Source organism: Quercus robur, chromosome 9, assembly GCF_932294415.1.
Source record: "Quercus robur chromosome 9, dhQueRobu3.1, whole genome shotgun sequence".
Classification (NCBI taxonomy): domain Eukaryota; kingdom Viridiplantae; phylum Streptophyta; class Magnoliopsida; order Fagales; family Fagaceae; genus Quercus; species Quercus robur.
Window position 1 is genome coordinate 18,393,320 of NC_065542.1, and position 19,530 is coordinate 18,412,849.

General features: G+C 34.4%; 1 protein-coding gene across 1 annotated transcript; it reads left to right on the forward strand.

Annotated features, from left to right (window-relative positions):
- The first annotated feature begins 7,454 nt into the window (after window positions 1-7,454).
- LOC126700580 (ubiquitin carboxyl-terminal hydrolase 16-like) lies at window positions 7,455-15,640 on the forward strand. Its single transcript, XM_050398768.1, has 11 exons — window positions 7,455-8,332; window positions 8,831-10,262; window positions 10,354-10,442; window positions 11,437-11,522; window positions 11,650-11,812; window positions 11,923-12,043; window positions 12,229-12,386; window positions 13,383-13,467; window positions 13,558-13,770; window positions 14,362-14,423; window positions 14,525-15,640. The coding sequence occupies exons 1-11, from the start codon at window positions 7,998-8,000 to the stop codon at window positions 15,285-15,287; spliced, it is 3,507 nt and encodes a 1,168-aa protein (XP_050254725.1). The 5' UTR covers window positions 7,455-7,997; the 3' UTR covers window positions 15,288-15,640.
- Window positions 15,641-19,530: the final 3,890 nt, after the last annotated feature.

Sequence of the window (19,530 nt, forward strand, 5' to 3'; positions counted from 1 at the left end):
ATTTAGTTGGCATAGTCAACCGATATCAATCAAATTCAGGACCAAAACATTAAGAGGCTGTAAAGCATATTCTCAAGTATCTAAGGAGAACGAGAGACAATATGCTAGTTTATCGATGTGAGAATTTGATACCTATTGGTTATACAAATTCTGATATTCAGTTAGATCTTGATTTAAGAAAGTCCATTTCAGGTCGTGTATTCACCTTAGGAGGTGGAGCCATAAGTTGGAGGAGTGTTAAGCAATCCTGTATTGCCGACTCTACCATGAAAGCTAAATATGTTGCTGCTTGTGAAGCAGCAAAAGAAGTTATTTGGTTCAAAAAATTCCTTTCTGATCTTGGTGTTATGAGAATGGAGCACATTCCAATCACTTTGTTCTGTGACAATAGTGGAGCAGTTGCACAATCCAAAGATCCAAGGAATCACAAGAAAGGAAAGCACATAGAAAGAAAGTATCATATCATTTGAGACATTGTGGCTCAAGAAGATGTGATAGTAGCAAAGATTGATAGTGCAAATAATTTAGCAGATCGATTTACCAAAGCTTTGCCCCAAAAGACTTTTGAGTCACACCTGGAGGGAATGGGAGTTAGATTAGTGCGCAATAGTCTTTAAGAGCAAGTGGAAGATTGTTAGGATTAGTGCCCTAAAATCCTATTGTATACCATGTATGACATCATGTATGTCATTATGTATGACATTATGTTCTATGTAATAAGCTTGTTTTATTATTATCTAAAATAATGGTAGCATGAATGTTTCGACATTATCATATAGTCCTTGAGATGCATAGTATGTGATTTATGTGATTTAGTTACAAAAGATATAAATCACAAGTTCTTTGTAAACTCAAAATCTTAGTTCGTAGTTGGTGATGAAATTGGGCATTTCATCTGCGAAGACTTTAACATATCAATTAAGATAATTTGTCTTGATCATGGAAGTGGAGACTTCTAGTTGATATGTTAATATTTTTAAAGTGTATAAAACATATTGAACTGGACCGTTGTGAGATTTATTACTCTATCAACAACTATCAAATGAATAATAAATCTTTCGACTTCTTATTTACATAAACTCTTAATCCTAAGGGTGAACCTGATCATAAAATGTGAGTTGCTTTAATATATTAGAAGTGAGATCTAGACAAACGGTCAAAATCTCAGTATGTTGGGCAACCACACGTAATGTTGAAGGAACACATATCCTCAAGATGAAATTCATAGTCTCTTTAAAGAGATATAAAATATTCCCTTGAGATAAATTTAATGAGTTTGGTTATTCAGAGTGTTAGGCCTAATCACTTTAGTAAAGAGTTACTAAAGTTTATATTTTATGAAATTAGATTTCATAAAATATATATGAATAACTTAAAGAATTAAACCGGGTACTCAAGGATTAAGAGGTAGTGATTTACAAAGTGACAGTTACACATTATGACTTTGTATTATTACGAATATTTTCATGAAGGGGTTAAATGTTTAATAAAGTCTTGAGATATAATTTATTAATAAGGCCTATAGTGCAATTATATTTATATAGTGGTATTAAATATAATTAATGGTAACTTTGGACTTGTCAAGAGTTGACAGATAAGTCCAAAACTCATTAGAGCTAGAGCTTTATTTGTCTCTTTTGATCCCATTCCAAGCCACACACACACACTAAAGCCCAATTGGACTGACTCAAAAAGCTAACACAATTAGATAATCAATTATTTATTTAATAAGAGTTATTAAATAAATGTAACTGCTAAGTGTTGAAAAAGTTGTGTGATTGAAAAGGAGAAAGAATGAGAGTTCTTCTATAAGGAGACACTTGATTATTCTCTTAAAAGATCACATATAGAACTAATTGAGATACCACATATCTTGGGCATATTGTGGAATTAGAGTGAAGATTGAAAGGCATCTCAAGTCCAATTTTCATTAGTTTTGAATTTCACCGCATTAAGGTACACTCTCTCATTCTTTATTTCCAAAACTCAGATGTTACATATTATCTTACATGAATGAAATAGATCCATTCATATTCCGCTATGTGTTTTTGTATGAGATACAAAACTATTTTTTTCCATGTGTTTTTCCAACACATGTCTCCTTAGGTATCCTTATTTTTTGTATGATATTGTTTCATTTTTTATACTAATTTTGTTTTTTTGTAAGTTTTATATTATAAAAAATACAACAAAACTCTTTGGCTCACAATATTGGCTGGTGAGTTTCTCTTTGTGCGTGGCAGGGTCTTGTTTTCATCTCTACCATTCTTAGTCTTGGCCTATCAAAGAAGGCTAGAGATGGTTATAACTTATAAGCCTTTCCCTTGTTTTTGTGTCTCAATAAATGTTTTCTTATTAAGCAAGCAATAACAAACAAACAAAACCATCTTTAAAATAAAAAAAATACTTTGGTCTTTTGCCCTTTGGGCATAACCAATACTTCACAAACATTAATTGTTGGCTACATTTTTGTTCTCCTGTGCCATGTGGGGGTTAAGTAATCTTGACTAAAGTAATCCATACAAGGAATTGTTCAGGTTTAAGATTTTGATTGGGAGTGGTAAAAAATAATGCTCCAAATGATAGTATCAAAATAATGATGAATTGATTATTTATTATTGGCTACTGAATGCACATAAGAATAACTTATTTGTTTGAGAATCCACATGAGAATAACTAAACAATACTTTTAAATCACATAATTCTTGATACATGCAATAGGCTTTAGAAAAAAAAAAAGGAGAGAATTAAGAGGTAAAAAAATTAAAATAAAATGAAGAGAATGACCATATAGTTAGTAGTGAGTACAAGTAAAGAACTCCTGCTATATTTAAAAAAATAATAATAATGAGGGAGAATTTGTCAAAATAAAAGATTGGTCACTTAACAATTACATTCTCACAAGTGTGTGTGTTTGTGATTGCTTATTTTTAATATTGACTCATCTTATTTAAAATAGTTATTGCGTAAAAGTAATAAGTGTGAATAGAAAAAAAAAAATGAGGTTTGACTGTATGATTTAGCCTCATTTTAAAATCAAGATATGAAAGGTCTAATAACCTTAATTTCCTTGACTAGGCTTCCTTATTTATGATATGAATGTATAGAGCTATAAATGCAAAATATTTTGTTCAGTCCATAATGTTCATAGTTTTCATGAGTGCAATTAGACTTCTTATACTGTTTTTGCTCCACTGTTACATAGTTTCTCGTAACTTATGTATTAGTGCCTTCACTCTGATTTGGTAAGTGGTAACCAATGATCCTACAACTCAGCAGGTGTATGTGTATTTACGACCAGGTTAAATTGTTAATTGCTAGTTCTATAGCAAATGATTTTGAGCACTCATAGGAATGAAAACTACCTACAAACTTTAGTCATTAGCCCTAATTTGGTAGGTTTTTTTTAGAGGCATTTTTGCTTTTAAAGTACTTTCCAAATAGTTTCTCACAATAATTGAAATTTTCATATTTTTACAACCCAATAAGTTTTCAAAACAATTGAATTGTTAAATTTAGAAAGTATAGTTGTACCTAGAAACAAGTGAGGTTTAACCGTAAGAATAAGCCTCACTTTTAAATCAATATATGAAAAAGCTAATAACCCTAATTTCCTTGATTAGACTTCCTTATATATGATGTGTGTATATATAGATACAAAATATCTTGGTGAGTCCATATCTGTCATATATTTGATGGGTGCAATAAGACTTCTTATTCTAGATTGTGTGACACCTACATTTTTGTTCCATTGTTACATAGCTTCTCATAGCTCATGTGTCACTGCCTTTACTTTGATTAATTTGTTAGGTATCTGACAACCCAATCACTATGCGTGTGACAATTTTAAATTGTTGATGGTTAGAAAGTATATATAGTTGTTCATGGAATCAAGTGAGGTTTAAAAGTATGATGAAGCCTCAATTTTAAACCAAGATATGGAAAATTAATAACCCTTTTTTTTTTTTTTGAGAAAGATGAAAATTAATAACCCTAATTTCCCACAACTTCCTTATTTATGATGTGTATATATAAACAACATTTTGTTCTATACTTGCCATATATTTGATGGGTGCAATGAGATTTCTGATAGCTCATAGATAATGTGACACCCAAATTTTTGCTCAATTGTTACATAGCTTCTAATTATAGCTCATGTATCAATGCATTCACTTTGATTTGGTAACAAAGGATATGACAACACAACTTATGTATGTGTATGACATGTTAATTGCTGGATTTAGCAAATAATTAAGAGCACTGATGCAACAATACCTACAAATTTAGTAAATAGGCCTAATTTGGTAGGGTTTCTGCAAATATGTTTCAGTTTTTTATAAGTACATGTTACTTGCATATCATTAACTACATTAAAGAATAATGATTTTTTGTTAATTTCATAAAATAATCTGCACTTTCCCACTAGATTTAGAAATTATTAAGAGCAATTGTTGCAACAATACCTACCAATTTAGTAAATAGGCCTAACTTGGTAGGGTTTTCTACAAATATATATGTTTCAATTTTTAGAAAGTATAAGTTACTTGCATATCATTTACTACATTAAAGCATGATGATTTGTTGCTAATTTTCATAAAATAATATGCACTTTCCAAATAGTTTCTTAGAACATATAATTGAAATTTCTATTATTTTAGAAGGTAGCAATGTTCCCAAATTAAATCTTAAATTCAAATCATAGGGTTCATGAAAAATCCTTTTATCGGTCAATTTTAAAGAACAAAATTTGAACCATGTTCACACACCACCGTGCACCCTTAGTGCGGTAGTCACTCCACAAGTATAAGTACTTGTGAAGTATGGGGGACAAGAGTTAGGGTTCAAGTTTCTAAGAGGGAGTTTTGCACACATATATACTTAGATTAGACTAAAGTAAAATTTTTATCTTGTAAATTAAAAAAAAAAAAAAAAAAAAACTACGTTTACACAAAAAACTTATTACTGATGGGTTCCAGTTAACTCAATTAGTAAAGTTTCTTGTCATCAAATAAGAGATATGAGATTCGATCCCATCTATACCTATAAACTAATTGATGTCTTGGTACGCCATAGGATGATACTATTTCTAAACAAACAAACTCATTACTGTATTAGTATCATGGAATAGAACATAGGTTTCAACTTTAGAAAACATGGTAATGTGCTCCACATTTCAAGTTACTTCAATTCATGGTTATTCCTCATGTGCACTGTCCTTTGTCACGTCAAGAGGCATTTTTTTTTCCTCAATTCGTACGTCAAAGAATACCATAGGACGAAAACAAATAGCCCCGTCAACACAGTCATCATCATTGTCACCTAAGATTTAGCCCTTTAGTTTCTAGGAAATACTCAATAGGTTTAGTTTGCCGTCTCTCTCAAGCTGCAGAAAAATGCAGTCTCTACCGTGAACAAGAGCTAATGTTAAAAAAATTAGGCATCAACTTTGACCTAACACCATTCGAATATAGAAAATCTAACCTATGTTTCCATGGGACATGCTTAGTCCACTCCTACTCATCTTATAAATAATTTATTAGTCATCATTTTATTTATTTATAGTTCACCGACATAAGGAACAAAAATTAGTTTTATGTTTAGTTAAAGTCTTTGCCTTTCTATTTCAAATATTATATAGTATTATATAAGTTCCATCCCATACCTTGAAAAGCTTTTCAATTACTTGTGGAATGGTTAACCGTTAATCTCATGCCCATTGCAGCTCACTTACCAATATTAGAAAAACAATTTAGCAAGTATTTAAGCCGTTATGTTCGTCCATCTCAAATTGTTGGTCATCTCTAAAATTAATATATAAAATTTCTATCTTACCATTTATTTTATTTAAAAATTCAATGCTTTGTTTTGTTTTTAGTTAATTCGAACTTGGCTGGCATGTATGTTAATAGAACTGTGAACACTGGTCTCATCTCTACTCTAGGATAGTTTTAGTTTATTTTCCTGTTAACCAAAAAAAAAAAAAAAAAAAATTCAATGCTTCATTTTCTATACTTTAAATTCATAAGAATAGTTTTGGAAATTTTACCTTTTTACCTAATAGTACCAATATTTTTTAGATGGAGACAATATCATTTAGGACTTACAATACACTAGAAAAGCACTTACTTGTAGAATGGTTTATACTTCATTCCTTGCCAGTTGCACATCATTTATCTATATTAGGAAAACAATACGCATAATCATGATATAATATTTGACAATTCTTTTAATAGCATGTTGTGATTAATGTAAAACAATTATGGCTATATCACACACTAAATATGACATAGACAAGACACGTATCCAATAGTATTCACCTGTTGATCTTATATCTCATTTATATGAATATGGCATAGACATAACACGTATTCAACAGGTGAATGTGATATAGACCCACCTGTTAATCTTGTATCTCATTTATATGAATGTGATATAGACATGATATAGACATACCACGTACTCATTTAGTGCATAGGATCACAAAAATGAAAGCCACATTGCAAAATAAAAAGGAGGGTTAAAGGTATATATGTCACCGTCATTCTTAAGAAAACAACCGGTGAGTGAGCCATCATAGTCACACGTACTCCCACCACCAAATCAAGCCGTCACAAGCCAATATCCACCGTCCGATCCCCCCCATCACATCCCTCCAAATCCCATGGGCCCCACAATCACATGCTCACATCAGCACTAGCAAGCCTCTAAAGCCAATAACTTTCTGACACCACGATTTCCACCACTATAAAAATTTGGGAAAGACCGACCGCAAAAGGCAGAGGAAAAAACAAAAAGAACAAACACGTTAAAGACCAATAAACAAATAGAATCCCCAAACCGAACCGGCAGAACAGCTAGATTCTCCGGTCCGAACCGGCTCGTTCCATTCCTAAAACCGAATATTTGATGAGCGAAGAATTCACGCTTTCCTATACCTACTGAAAACAAAATTCCTTTCCCCCGACCATCAAATTTCTCAAGTATTTTATTAATATATTAATTAATTAATTAATTTCCTTTTTCCAATAGTGAAACTACACTTTCATGTTTTTTTTAATTAATAAATAAAATTCATATTTTACTCTTTATTTTAAAAGATAATGCTACAGAAATTACATTAAATTAATGAAGAATAATTTTAGATATTTGTACATTTTTAACACAAACAATGTATTAAATAATGTTTTGATTGTTTTTCTTACCTAAAAAAAAGTTTAAGTTAGTTTAATTAATAAATTTTTTATTTTTAAATAAAAAATCTCGAATTTAATCTCTTACCATGCTACAATTAATTGGTATTTTTTTATAAAGTCAATTGATATATTGATTTAATGATAAAACACAATTATCATAAACGAACGTCATAAATTAATATTATCTCTAAATTTTTTTTTCTTTGAGTCTGACTATTTAACGAGTGTATTGTCAATCTTTGTATTTCTCCATCCACACGTACCAGAGATAAATTTCTTAGGAGTGGAGTGGTCCACGATGTTGACAAAAAATTTTAAGCACAAAATCTAACAGAAATCACGAAGTTCTAAACCAGCTCCTTCCGATTATTTTTGGATTTTCCAAACACACCAAGAATTTGGAGAGAGGGAGAGTATTATTATATATTTTATTTCTTGGGTTAAAGGGAGAGAGTATTATTTAAAACACATTTATTTTACTTCCAAAATTTACTCTTTCTCTTCTCAGTTCTCACCCCCTAAATACTCGATCCATTTCCCTATCTACGGAATTCTAAATCCGCGGGATTTTCCTTTTTCCTTTTTCCCTTTTCAATTTCTCTTCACTGTCACTCGCTCATTCACCAAACTATATATCTCCGGTTTGTTTCATTTTCTGATCAGTGATCGCCTAAATCGAACGGCTCCGATTGGCCGACCGTTCCCAGACTTGAAAACAAGAAATCTATGTGCGGTGGCGATAACTGGATTTTCCGGTGTTCTCGCAGTCGCTGGATGTGTATAATCGAACGGTGGAGAACATAAATGCGTGATATCGGGTATATATTAGGGTTTCAGAGCCTATTTCTGGTTTTCATCGCGGCGATCGGGTTTCTAATCAGGCGAAAATGGCGGCTCTCGGTGGCCAGAAAAGCCGAGATCAAGCGGCTTTTGGTGCTCGCAGCAGAAGAAGCCGCTAGAGTCGAGCTCGAAGCCACGACTGGCTACGGCTACAACTACAGTTACAGCTACAGCCACAGCCCAGCCGAATCAGTCGCCGCGCCGGCGCCGGCAGCTCCGATTTCCACGAATTATCAGTGCGCCGTTTGTTATTCTCCGACTACTACTCGGTGTGCTCGATGCAAGGCCGTTAGATACTGGTACAGTTTTTTTTTTTTTTAATTTTTTTGTAGCCAAATATAGAAATTTTGACTAACTTGTTAATTTGGTTTTATAATTGTTTAATTTGGGGATATTGTATATTGTGAATTGAAATTCGAGAGGCATTGTTAGTTATAGCCTATTAGTTTCTAAATTGTGCTCAAATTCTTGCTAGCAATTTTTGTTTTCATAGATACAACAATAAGATTTATATTCTATGGCGTCCGTTTCATAATGATTGATTCGAACCAGGTCCCTTATTCAACATAAGAGAACTTACCAGCCACTAAATGATTCCTGATAGTAAATTAGGCTACGGTGTATTTTATTTTATTTTATTTTTATTGGTAAGTTACACATGCACCTAAGGGAAGGAGGCGTTAGTTGAGATAGAGGTCATTGGCAATTTATGTTGATATGTAATTGGTAGTGAATATTGAATAGCTAAGGGTGATGTTATGTTTCGAGTTAGTGACATAAAGATTTGAATTTTGTAGTTCCGGGAAATGCCAGATAGCACACTGGCGACAAGGTCACAAGGATGAATGTCGTCCTCCTAGTGTTGCTGATCATGATGGAATCGATGGCGGTGGTCTTGAGAGTGAAGGCGGGCAGCATGCGAATCCAATCAAAACATTTCCTGAGGAACCTGCTCTGTACGATTCTGGGTGCTCTGGCGAATCTCCATCTGAGAAGGTTGATGGTGTTAAAGTGGAGTTTGTTCGAGATGGTAAAGGGACTGATTCTTTTTCCGAAGCATCTGGTGACTCGTTTTCTGGATTTTCTGGTTCCACCACCAGTGGTGAAGTATCTGATGATGCTTCTGTGGGTGAAAGTTCGAATGAGTCGGGGGGATCGGATGTAAATGTGTCTGTTGATAATCCCCTCAATGTGCTTGAGACTACTAGTGTTGACAACATGAACCAAGTCAAGAAGTTATCTCCAAAGTTTGCTAGTTTAGTCGATTCTGCAGGTGTTCCTAGTAAATCAAGTAAACTAGATAAGATCAAACCTGATCGTAGTGAAGGAGAGAGTCAGAGTGTGTCAACTAGTAGTTCAGGTTTGGGGAATAGTCGCTCACAAGGGGGTTCAAATGCTGAAAATTGTGCTGTGTCTTCTGATTTTTGGAGTAGAACTCTTGAATCCATTGGGTCAACAAGTGATTCCCCAGATAATACTGCTCTGTCAAATTCTGATGGATCCAGCAAGAGTAAATTATCCGATTCTGGAACTGCCTTACATTTTTCATTCAATTTTTCTGAAAGCACTTCTCCTTTGCATTCACAAGGTGCTGAGATAAAAGGCACTGTATCAGATGATGCTCTTAAAGGTGCTTCGAGGATTCCTAAGCATGTTGACAGAGCAGCTTTATCAGAAAACATTAGTGTTCATTCTCCAAAGGGCCAGAACTCTGTATCCTTGAACAGTGAAGGGTCTAGTTGTACAGATAATGGCACTAGCAGTGATTCACATTCGTTGAAGTCCAGAGAAGTTAAGTCTATGTCATCATCCTCTTCGTATGTTCATCGATCTCCAAGTAATTCAAGAGATTCAATGCGTACAAGTGATGCAAATGCCAGTAACATGCCATCCTCAATCTCTGCAAGGTCAAAGCATGTTGTTAATGACCTTGTCAGTAATTCACACCCTTTGAAGTCTAGAGAAGTTGGATCTTTTTCATCTAGTGCTTTTGATGCGCGTTTAGCTTCTTGTTCTGAAGGGCATTCAGTTCCGGTTAAATATGGAAAGGTTGATGGTGTTCAGGCTAGTGCTTCTATACCCTCCCAGGTTACAAATTCTTCTTCAAATTCTAGGAGTGGCTTGAAATCATCTGTGCAGAAGGTAGTTCATCAGTTCAGAGGATCTAAATTGTCGAAGCACTATCCATTAAGGGATGAATGTGAGGTTACTAAGAGATACTCTGACAAGGTTTTGCTTCAACTTGTGTTCTTTGCATCTATAGAATTTAACTCTGGGATGCAATAGAATTTCTTTTTTGACTATGTGTCTGTTTTTTCAGGAGCTCTTTCCATATAAATTGTTTGTCAAGCTCTATCATTGCAACAAGGTGGAGTTGAGCCCTTGTGGCCTTTTTAATTGTGGAAACAGGTAATGTAGAATGGTTATTTTTTTATAGGAAGCACGTATTAGTTGTATGTTTCTGGTAAGTTCTGCATGAAATCTTGTTGCTGTTTGCTTTCAACTTCTTTAATAGCATGATACAGTAAATACTGCAGTATTTTATGATTGATTTCAATACATTGTTTTATCTTCTCTTGGTCCATAATGTATTATTTTTGTCAATTTGTATGCCCTAATGTGTTGTTACTCGCACGCGCGCGCACACACACATTATCATATTATGTATATTTGTAAAATTGTAATGCTCAATGACAGCCATTTATCTTCCAACCATACATGGTGAATTTATAATTTTTATTTGTTTTATGCCATTTATTCTGATGGCATTATTATCTTAACCTTTGAATGTGCTATATTTGTATTTATATATCTCACATGTTAAGAACTTTTGCCGATACATTATTGATGACATTACAATAGCACTTGTTATCATGCCCTCATAGATTCGAAGAAACATTCACCTAGACAGCACGTTGATTTCATTAGTCAATGTGTAAGGCGTGATCATAGTATTGCTAAATTGCTCTGGTTCAATGCATGCGTGTTTTTTTGCATGTGCATATGGATACACTACTTTTTGCTGGATACTGCTTTTATAATGGTCTATATGCAGGCATGCCTATGTGTTCTTGTGTCAGCACTTGAGGCATATGCCTGTGTTTAAGCATCTTATAAATTTGCTATGTGGTGTGGTGAGATATCAATTGAATTGCAACTTGCTTCATGTTTTACTTTTGTCTCAATTCATTTTAATTTTGTGCAATGAGATTATGTTATTGTGTGGAGGGGAGTTATGCTATTTCTCCATTGTCCATAGCTGATTATGGAGTATATTTTGCAGATGTTGAAATCTTGACCTTCTGCTCTTATGTTTTTGTTTGAATTACCTTTTCTACAAGGAATTTTCTTATGCTGCTTTAACATATATTCATAATTCTTATTCTTCCCTTTTTCCTTGCAGCTGTTATGCTAATGCAGTGCTCCAGTGCTTAGCTTTCACTCCTCCTTTGCATGCTTATTTTCTGCAAGGGCTTCATTCGAAAGCATGTATGTTTATGGTCATGGTCTCCATCATGTATCCATTAAATTTTTTACTATTTATATATTATCCTTGGTAGCTTTTGTATAAAATGAAGATAATTCATTTATTTATTTTAAATTCTTTCTATTTCAGGTGCAAAGAAAGAATGGTGTTTCACCTGTGAGTTGGAAAGTTTAGTATTGAAGGCAAAAGAAGGGAGCTCTCCACTATCTCCTATTAAGATACTTTCACAACTACAAAATATTGGAAGTCAGCTTGGTAATGGGAGAGAAGAGGATGCACATGAGTTTCTACGGTGTGCTTTCTAAATTCTGGCTTTCATAAACTAGTTTATGCCTTCCTATGTTTCTACAGATCAGCTGTCAAAGAATAATGTATGGGTTAACTGACAATTTAAAATAACAGGTATGCTATTGATACAATGCAATCTGTCTGCCTTAAGGAAGCTGGGTTAAAGGCATCAGGCTCTTCAGAAGAAGAAACTACTTTAATGGGCCTTACATTTGGAGGCTACCTCCGTTCGAAGGTATTGTATTGTCTTTATGAGAATTAATGCTATTCAAAATGCTAGTTGTCCAACCAATGCACTGTATTTCTGTCTTTTAATTGGAGCATTTTTAACTGTTTTAAATCCATTCTAATTGGCAACCTGTGATAACATTTCTTCTGGGATGTCAGTAATGCATATAAATTCAATACTGTTGTCTGCAGATTAAATGTACAAAGTGCCAAGGCAAGTCTGAGCGCCACGAAAGGATGATGGACCTTACTGTTGAGATTGAAGGAGATATAGGAACCCTGGAAGAGGCCCTTAAACAATTTACGGCTACTGAGACTTTGGATGGTGAAAACAAGTACCATTGTAGCAGGTTGGATTACTGTGTTTTATAAAGCTCTTGAGAGCATATTTTGGTGTTATAATCTGGAATTCTTTTGCTGCAGCAGTAGTTGATTGATATTTTTTTAACCTAAATGCTCTAGCTCAATTAGGTTTTAACAAATGAGCCTTTTGGCAATACATTGGAGAGTGTGTCATCCTATGCTTCAGTGACGCTAAAAACGCAAAACTAATCAATCAGTTTTCCTTTTCACAAAATCAAGTCTGGTTGATGTGTGGATTTTGAGGTTGAGCCTTTTAAGTAATCTGGTATCAGTCATTTATTAAATTCTGCCATATCAGCCTTAAACTGTAAAAAACTTTCTTATGGTACAAGTTTTCTCTTTTAGTATGGTTGTATCATACAAGGATTTCCGTTGCATATTCTTGTAACAAATATCTATATTTTATGTTTACTTTCGTTTCTCTATATATGTGGCAATGGTTGACGTCAACAGAATTTGTGCACTGAAAGTCTGAAACTGTAACTATTGGTCTGAAGTAGATCTGTTTAACCACAGTTTGAACAATCAGAAAGAAGTAGACATAAATCTCACAGGGTGATTGATAGATAGTGGGTGATCAGGTGTGTTCTAGAGATCAGTGTTTAGCCACTGGTTTGGGGAAGCACTATTGTCATTTTAATAAGTGACAAACATATGATTCGTTTATTTTAATTTTAACATGTTAAACTTATTTTTTTCTTTTCCATGATATTCTTTTTGAAAGGGTTGGTTGGAGAGGGTGCAGGTGAGCTTATATGTGAAATTTATGACCCATTTTTTAACTTACATGACATCATATTTCTTGTATTGGCATATGATGAAGCAATACCATTTCTTACCTGCCTTTGGATTTTTATTTTTATTTTATTTATTGTCTATAATTAGTAGTTTCCTTTATGCAATTTCTCTATTTTCCTTGGAAGCATTAGCTTAACAAGTGGCGATACACTTTTTGTAATAATATACAATTATTTTTTAATCAGATGTAAATCTTATGAGAGGGCCAAGAAGAAACTGACAATAATGGAGGCTCCAAATGTTCTTACAATAGCACTAAAGCGATTTCAGGTATTCTTTTGACATTTTCATCAAGGATGTTATTTTGCTTTATGGTGTTATAAGTTCATATTATATTACTTACAAATGTTGGTATTACAGTCAGGTAAATTTGGGAAACTCAATAAGCCAATTCGGTTTCCAGAGATCCTGGACTTGGCACCATTTTGTAGTGGAACCAGTGATACGTCACCTATATATAGGCTTTATGGAGTGGTGGTACACTTGGACATCATGAATGCGTCTTTTTCGGGTCATTATGTGTGCTATGTTAAGAACAGCCAAAATAAGTGGTTCAAGATTGATGACAGCTCTGTAAGTTTTCAAATTTGATACTGCACTTCTTAAGCCAGTTTCATATGCCAAATTCACACTTTTATCTCTACTTATCCATATTAAGCATTGGATGTGTTGAATTTTACTTGAGGTCTCCTGACTAGTCTCCTCCAATGGAAAGTTCTTTTTTTGACATTTAATTGTTTTTAGGCAAGCTGCTTAGTTCAAGGCACCTTTAATCTTCATCTTATTATTATTATTTAAGTATTGTTGTTTTTGGGTGAGGGTGACTATGGAGCTACACTCCATTGCTTGTGATTTCTAGACTGATGTTCTACTGTGATTTGTTGGTGATAAAGTTGTGTTTTACCTGCATCTGTGAAGATTGAAGGAAAATTAGAAAACTTATTAGAGAAAATGTAGTGTATTTTTATGAATTGGATATGCATGAAGGATCTTTTGGTGTTTTGGATCTTCGAGTCAATTTTTGGACCCTTGTAGAAACTACGAAGTGCAATAATGGGCCTGCATCTAGCGTTTTATATCCTCTTGTTTTCTTGTTTTATATATACTTTGTCCTACTGAAACATTGAATTACAAAATTTTAATCATTGTGCCGGTCATGGGTAGGTAACTGCTGTTGAACTTGAAAGGGTCTTGACAAAAGGGGCATACCTGCTGCTATATGCCAGGTAATAGATCTCAGGAGCTGAACTCACTCTCTCTCTCTGAGTATGAAATTAAGATTTCCATAGTTTATTGCATGGGTATTTGACTAATTAACTACCTACAGGTGCTCACCAAGGGCCCCACGGTTGATAAGGAAGAGAATATTATCTTCAGATGCCAAAATTAAAGTCATACCATCCTGGTTCAATGGGAAGAATACATCCATACCAAGGTCCCTGCCCACACATCCAAGTGTTGCCCCAAATTTTTCTGGTTCAAATTCTCGAGATGGTTCCACCAGCTTTGTATCTTTCTACACAAGGTACTGCCAGTTACAAAGGATTCTAGAAGAGGACTCATCAAGTGACAATTCATCCCTCCTCAGCCACAACTCTGATGAAGGTTCCTGCAGCACTGATAGCACCCGCGATTCTGCCAGCACTGATGACTTTCCTGACTGCATATTTGGTGATTCAGGACATGGTTGGAACAGCCCTTTAAGGAACCCTTCTGACTCTGATACGTGTTCTTCCTCTTCCTCTTCCTGTTCTTCACCCTTGTGCTCGAAGCATTCGCCCAATTCTTATTCAGAGCGGAATGCTTCAGGTTTCCCTGAAACAAGTGGTTCTCAAACTGATTGTGCAAATTCAGCAATGGAAGGTAATGGTTTTCGGGACAGACCACCCAGTGGTAGTAGCAGGCTGGTGGATTTGGGAGGCCAGAAAGGTGTTACTTTTTTGCATTCTGACTCGGCTAGACATTGTAGAAAGTTAGTGAATAGTAGTAGTTGTAGGCAGACTGACTCAGAGAGATTAGGATTAAATGCCTGCCACGATGTACAGTCTGGCATATCTTTTAGAAAATCGGCAAGTGAACGAAGAGATTAGACGTTCAGTTATAATACATCAAGTTAATGAGTGGAAGTAAGAGTTTAGAGGGGGTTCTGCATGTAATATACGCCTATAGCTGGCTCTTTATAATGATCAGCCATGGCCATTTTTTGTTACGCAGTATCCCTCATCAAACTAGTCGGTGGTTGGCTCAAAGGGATGGATCACCAAGCTAATTTGAAGCTTGATGCTGTTCTTGGTTGAGGCCAAACCTGAATGGCTGTTCTAGTGGAATGTTCTAGTCCCAGTTGACCACCATCGTCTTAAATATGTTTATCATGTACCAAACAGGGGTAAAACAGCCTTCTATTTTTGGTCGTAAATAATAATATATACCACTTGAAAGTTTACATGGTTCAAGCAATTTCATGGATGTGGCAAGAGGCCACAGCAACTTTGCCTTCCCAAGTGATGTGTTTTTATTTACTTGTTTTGGGCCGTCGATGGTGCCAATGGGTGCTTTTCTATTGTGAATCCAACGAACCCAAGTTTCCCTTTGAAATGTCTGGTGTGTTCATGCATAGAGAAGCCATAAACCTTCAAATGAATTTTTTAATAATAATATCTAAAACTTAAAACAGTGCAGGTAAGGAATTCGTTGAAACTTGAAAGAAGTAGGGGCTAGAAATTGTTTATGACTTAAAATTGGAGCTGGGGAAAGAATTTGCTTTAGTGCTTGGCAACTTGATTAACAAAATGAAACGCTGCAAATAAGATCATCTCTAGCTCACTTTTGTTCAAACTGGCCCATTTAATTTAAGCTTGGTTTTTGTACATTGGGTCGATTTGGGCTTTTTTTATTTTTTATTTTTTAATTTTTGAAGAAACAAATGAAAAGGTGTGAAGAAGTGCCAGAGCCAAGAGACTTTAACTGGACTTGTTCACGAATGTAAATGGATCTGAAAATTCTTCCAACACTCATAGCCACTTGGGGGCATGTTTAATCAATTTTGGATCATCATAGTTTTCTATGACTGATCTACATTTTGGATCATCATGTTTAATATTAACCATTCATTTTAGGAAAGTTTTTATAAGGAATTAAAAAAACTGTCAAAACAGTAAATTACTTTTTCATTTCCTAATAAAAAATTTCCTAAAATGGTTCACTAATGTATAGCTAAGGGCACATGTTAATAAATCCCTTTTTTAAAATACAAACCTTGAACGGTTTTTCATGGGTATAAGTTTTTTTATCTCGCGCGTGCGAGTAGTAATCCTAGACACCTAGGCTTGTAACTATTGCACCTGATTCAAATCCGTCTCTATCTTATCCCAAAGACAATGCACAGTGCAGGAAGAAAAGTCAAGTAAGAAAAGTCAAGATGGAACAGTGAAACTTGACAAAAGGGGAAAGATTAGTAGGGTAAGACCATGTGGGCAGGAACGAAGAATGGTCCACCTACCAAAAATACCTACATACTCAAATGGGCCACACACAACAACCCTCCATACCCATTTGCTCAATTTCTTCTCCTTTATTATTGCCTCTAGATAAGAAGTAACTAAATTCATTGACTTTTTAGAGGGCCTGTATTATGGCTCTGAATAGAAGCTTTGCACTCGCCACAAATTGCAACTTCAAAGTTCAAACTGTTGGACAATCAGCTCCGTACACGTTACTACTATCTTTTTATGACGCAGCCTGACTTTTCAGAGTCAGGAATTCATCAACTCATCAAAAAAGAATGCACTGCCAAAGTTTGGACCCATTAAGCCTTTTTTGAGTTTGAATTGGATAGTTAATTTGAATTTGATGGTTTATACTTTATAGCCCTTTGATTTCATATAGTATTAGATTGTTGTAGCTACAGTGTATATATTGGGTATCCCAATCAATTTGGGAGGCAGGGCTTAGGGGGTACTTTCAAGGTTAAACAGCAATCCAATATTTGGTGTAATGGTCCGGATTTCATAAATATGAGAGTAGTGCATTAATTACTCATATGAGAGTACTTTTCTATTGCATTGAACAAAGTCCACAATGGGCTTCTCTGGTCACATGCATTTTCTGAACGTGATTCAGCAGCAGCCCGCTCTAGTTGCTATCTCCCCAGCCACAAGCTGACCAAAATTTAATGCGTGTCTTTGCATGCTCATGCATGTGGGAAATTTGGGACCCTCATTTTCTGACTTCTTGCTATATAGACTCAGACAAGCAGACGCAGACTCATCTAGACACTTCTAGTTCTAGTACTTATTTGGGGATGCTAGTTTGATAAATGAGCCAGATTCAGTTGAGCTTTAAGGCTGTTTGAATTCAGGTAAAGTAATGCTAGAACCATCGAATTTGTCACAATTTTGTACTACAATTCACAATGTGACGAGTTGTGATTGGCAATATGTTCCAATATGGCCTACAACTTACCACGTGATAAGTTGTGCCACAAAATTATGCTAAGCTTAGTGGTCTTAGCATTACCCTTCAGCTTAATAATAATAATAACAATAATAATAATAATTAGTGCTTCTTACTTTATAGTACTTAGCGTGCGTTTGCCTGAAGAGTTTTGCGCGTTTTGCCTTTTTTTAGTTGGTCCCACGGCATTGTTTATAGTCCAGTCAACTTGTGAAAAACGCGTGAATAGTGTTTTGCCTTTTAAAAATTATTTAGTTATAATGTTTTTAGTAATAAGTTTTCAGTTTTCAGCAAAATAAGCGGTATCTAAATAGACCGTTAGAGTAGTAGCTCAATCTTGTAGAGGTAGTTTTTTTTTTTTTTTTTGGGTTAAAGTAGATGCAGTGTTTTGACCTTTCCCCAAGTGGCCATAGAATTTTCCCACTAAAACTATTAATTCTCAATGACAGAATTAGTGGGCTCGTTCGAGTCAAGGACTCACGCGTCAACTTTGGAGCTCAAGCTCAAGCTCAACTTATTTGGCAAAGTACTATTTTGTTCTATTTTCAATTGAGGTAGCAAAAACTAAATGATTTTTAAAAGGTGTTAGTAAGAACATATATAAAACGAGTAGTTGTGAAGTTGGTGAGATATACAAAAGCTTTATAATTTAATTGACATGTTTCAAACAAAGATGTCAAAATTTTAAATTTTCCATCTTAAAAAAGGAAAAGAAAAAAGAAAGTAGATGAAATCATGCTTATCATGAATAAAATATTCTTAATTTTATTGAGAAATATAGCTTGCAAGTTATTGATCTGAGCTCATGATTTACTTTCAAGTTAATTTGACTTAATCATAGATGAGTCTAAAACGTAGCTTAAAGCCTTAAAACTCAATTTATTTTAGGCAAAAATACTATTTTGGTCTCTATATTTTAGAGTTATAGTAAATTTAGTCCCTATTATTTTCAACTTACAGTTAATTTAGTCCATACTATTAATTCATTCATGGAAAATGCCTACGTAGCTAACGATGTGGATTGTTGGCATGTTTAATGCCAATGTGGCTACTCATAATAATAAAAAATGTTAATTAACATTAAACAATACCATGTCAATATTTTAATTAAAAATTAAAACAAAATAAAAAAACGTAAAAAAAAAAAAAAGAATTTCTCATATGGAATCGCTAAAACCATAGCCACTCATTACTAAAAGAATATCATTAGACATTGAAGTGGTATCCTTGCTCTATTCCTCTATCTCTACTTTTCTTGGACTACCCACTCGGTCTCTCCTTAGATTTGTGATGGTGTGAGGGTTTAAGTTGTTTGATGGTTCAAAATATGTCTCAATTGTGATAGAAATTTGATTTTAGGGTCTGGTGGTAGTTCTAGATTGTGGGGGTGATGGTGGATATGGATTTGGTGGTGGGGCTAGATTGTTGGGGTGGTGGTAATTTGAGTTTGGTGGTGGCGGATCTGGATTAGTGGTGGTGGTGGTGATTTGGGATGGTGGTGGCCTAGTGGATCTAGGTTAAGTGGTGATGAACCTAATTGCATGTCATATTGAATGGTTACCAACAAATTGCAAGAAAGTAAAAAAGAAAATTGAAAAAAAAAAAGTGAAAATCTCTTTGGTTACCAAGAAATGTTATGAAAATTAAAAGAAAATGATAAAATTGGTATATAAAAAGAAAATTATTTTTAATGTTGATGTGGCTATTTTTTTCTATGTAATTCTGGTGTGGGCATTAAAATTTTGACACATCAACATTACACATGTTAACAGTGCACATCGCTAGCCACATAAGTATTTTCCGTTAATGAGTTAATGGTAGCGACCAAATTGATTGTAAGTTGAAAATAACAGGGACCAAATTGATTACTACCAAAATATA

What these genes read in the sequence shown, in the direction of transcription:
- LOC126700580 (XM_050398768.1), top strand. Translation starts at nt 7,998, where the DNA reads ATGCGTGATATCGGGTATATATTAGGGTTTCAGAGCCTATTTCTGGTT. An exon ending in CTTTTTAATTGTGGAAACAG is followed by an intron (nt 10,443 to 11,436) that starts GTAATGTAGAAT and finishes TTTTCCTTGCAG; the next exon opens with CTGTTATGCTAATGCAGTGC. An exon ending in TACCTGCTGCTATATGCCAG is followed by an intron (nt 14,424 to 14,524) that starts GTAATAGATCTC and finishes AACTACCTACAG; the next exon opens with GTGCTCACCAAGGGCCCCAC.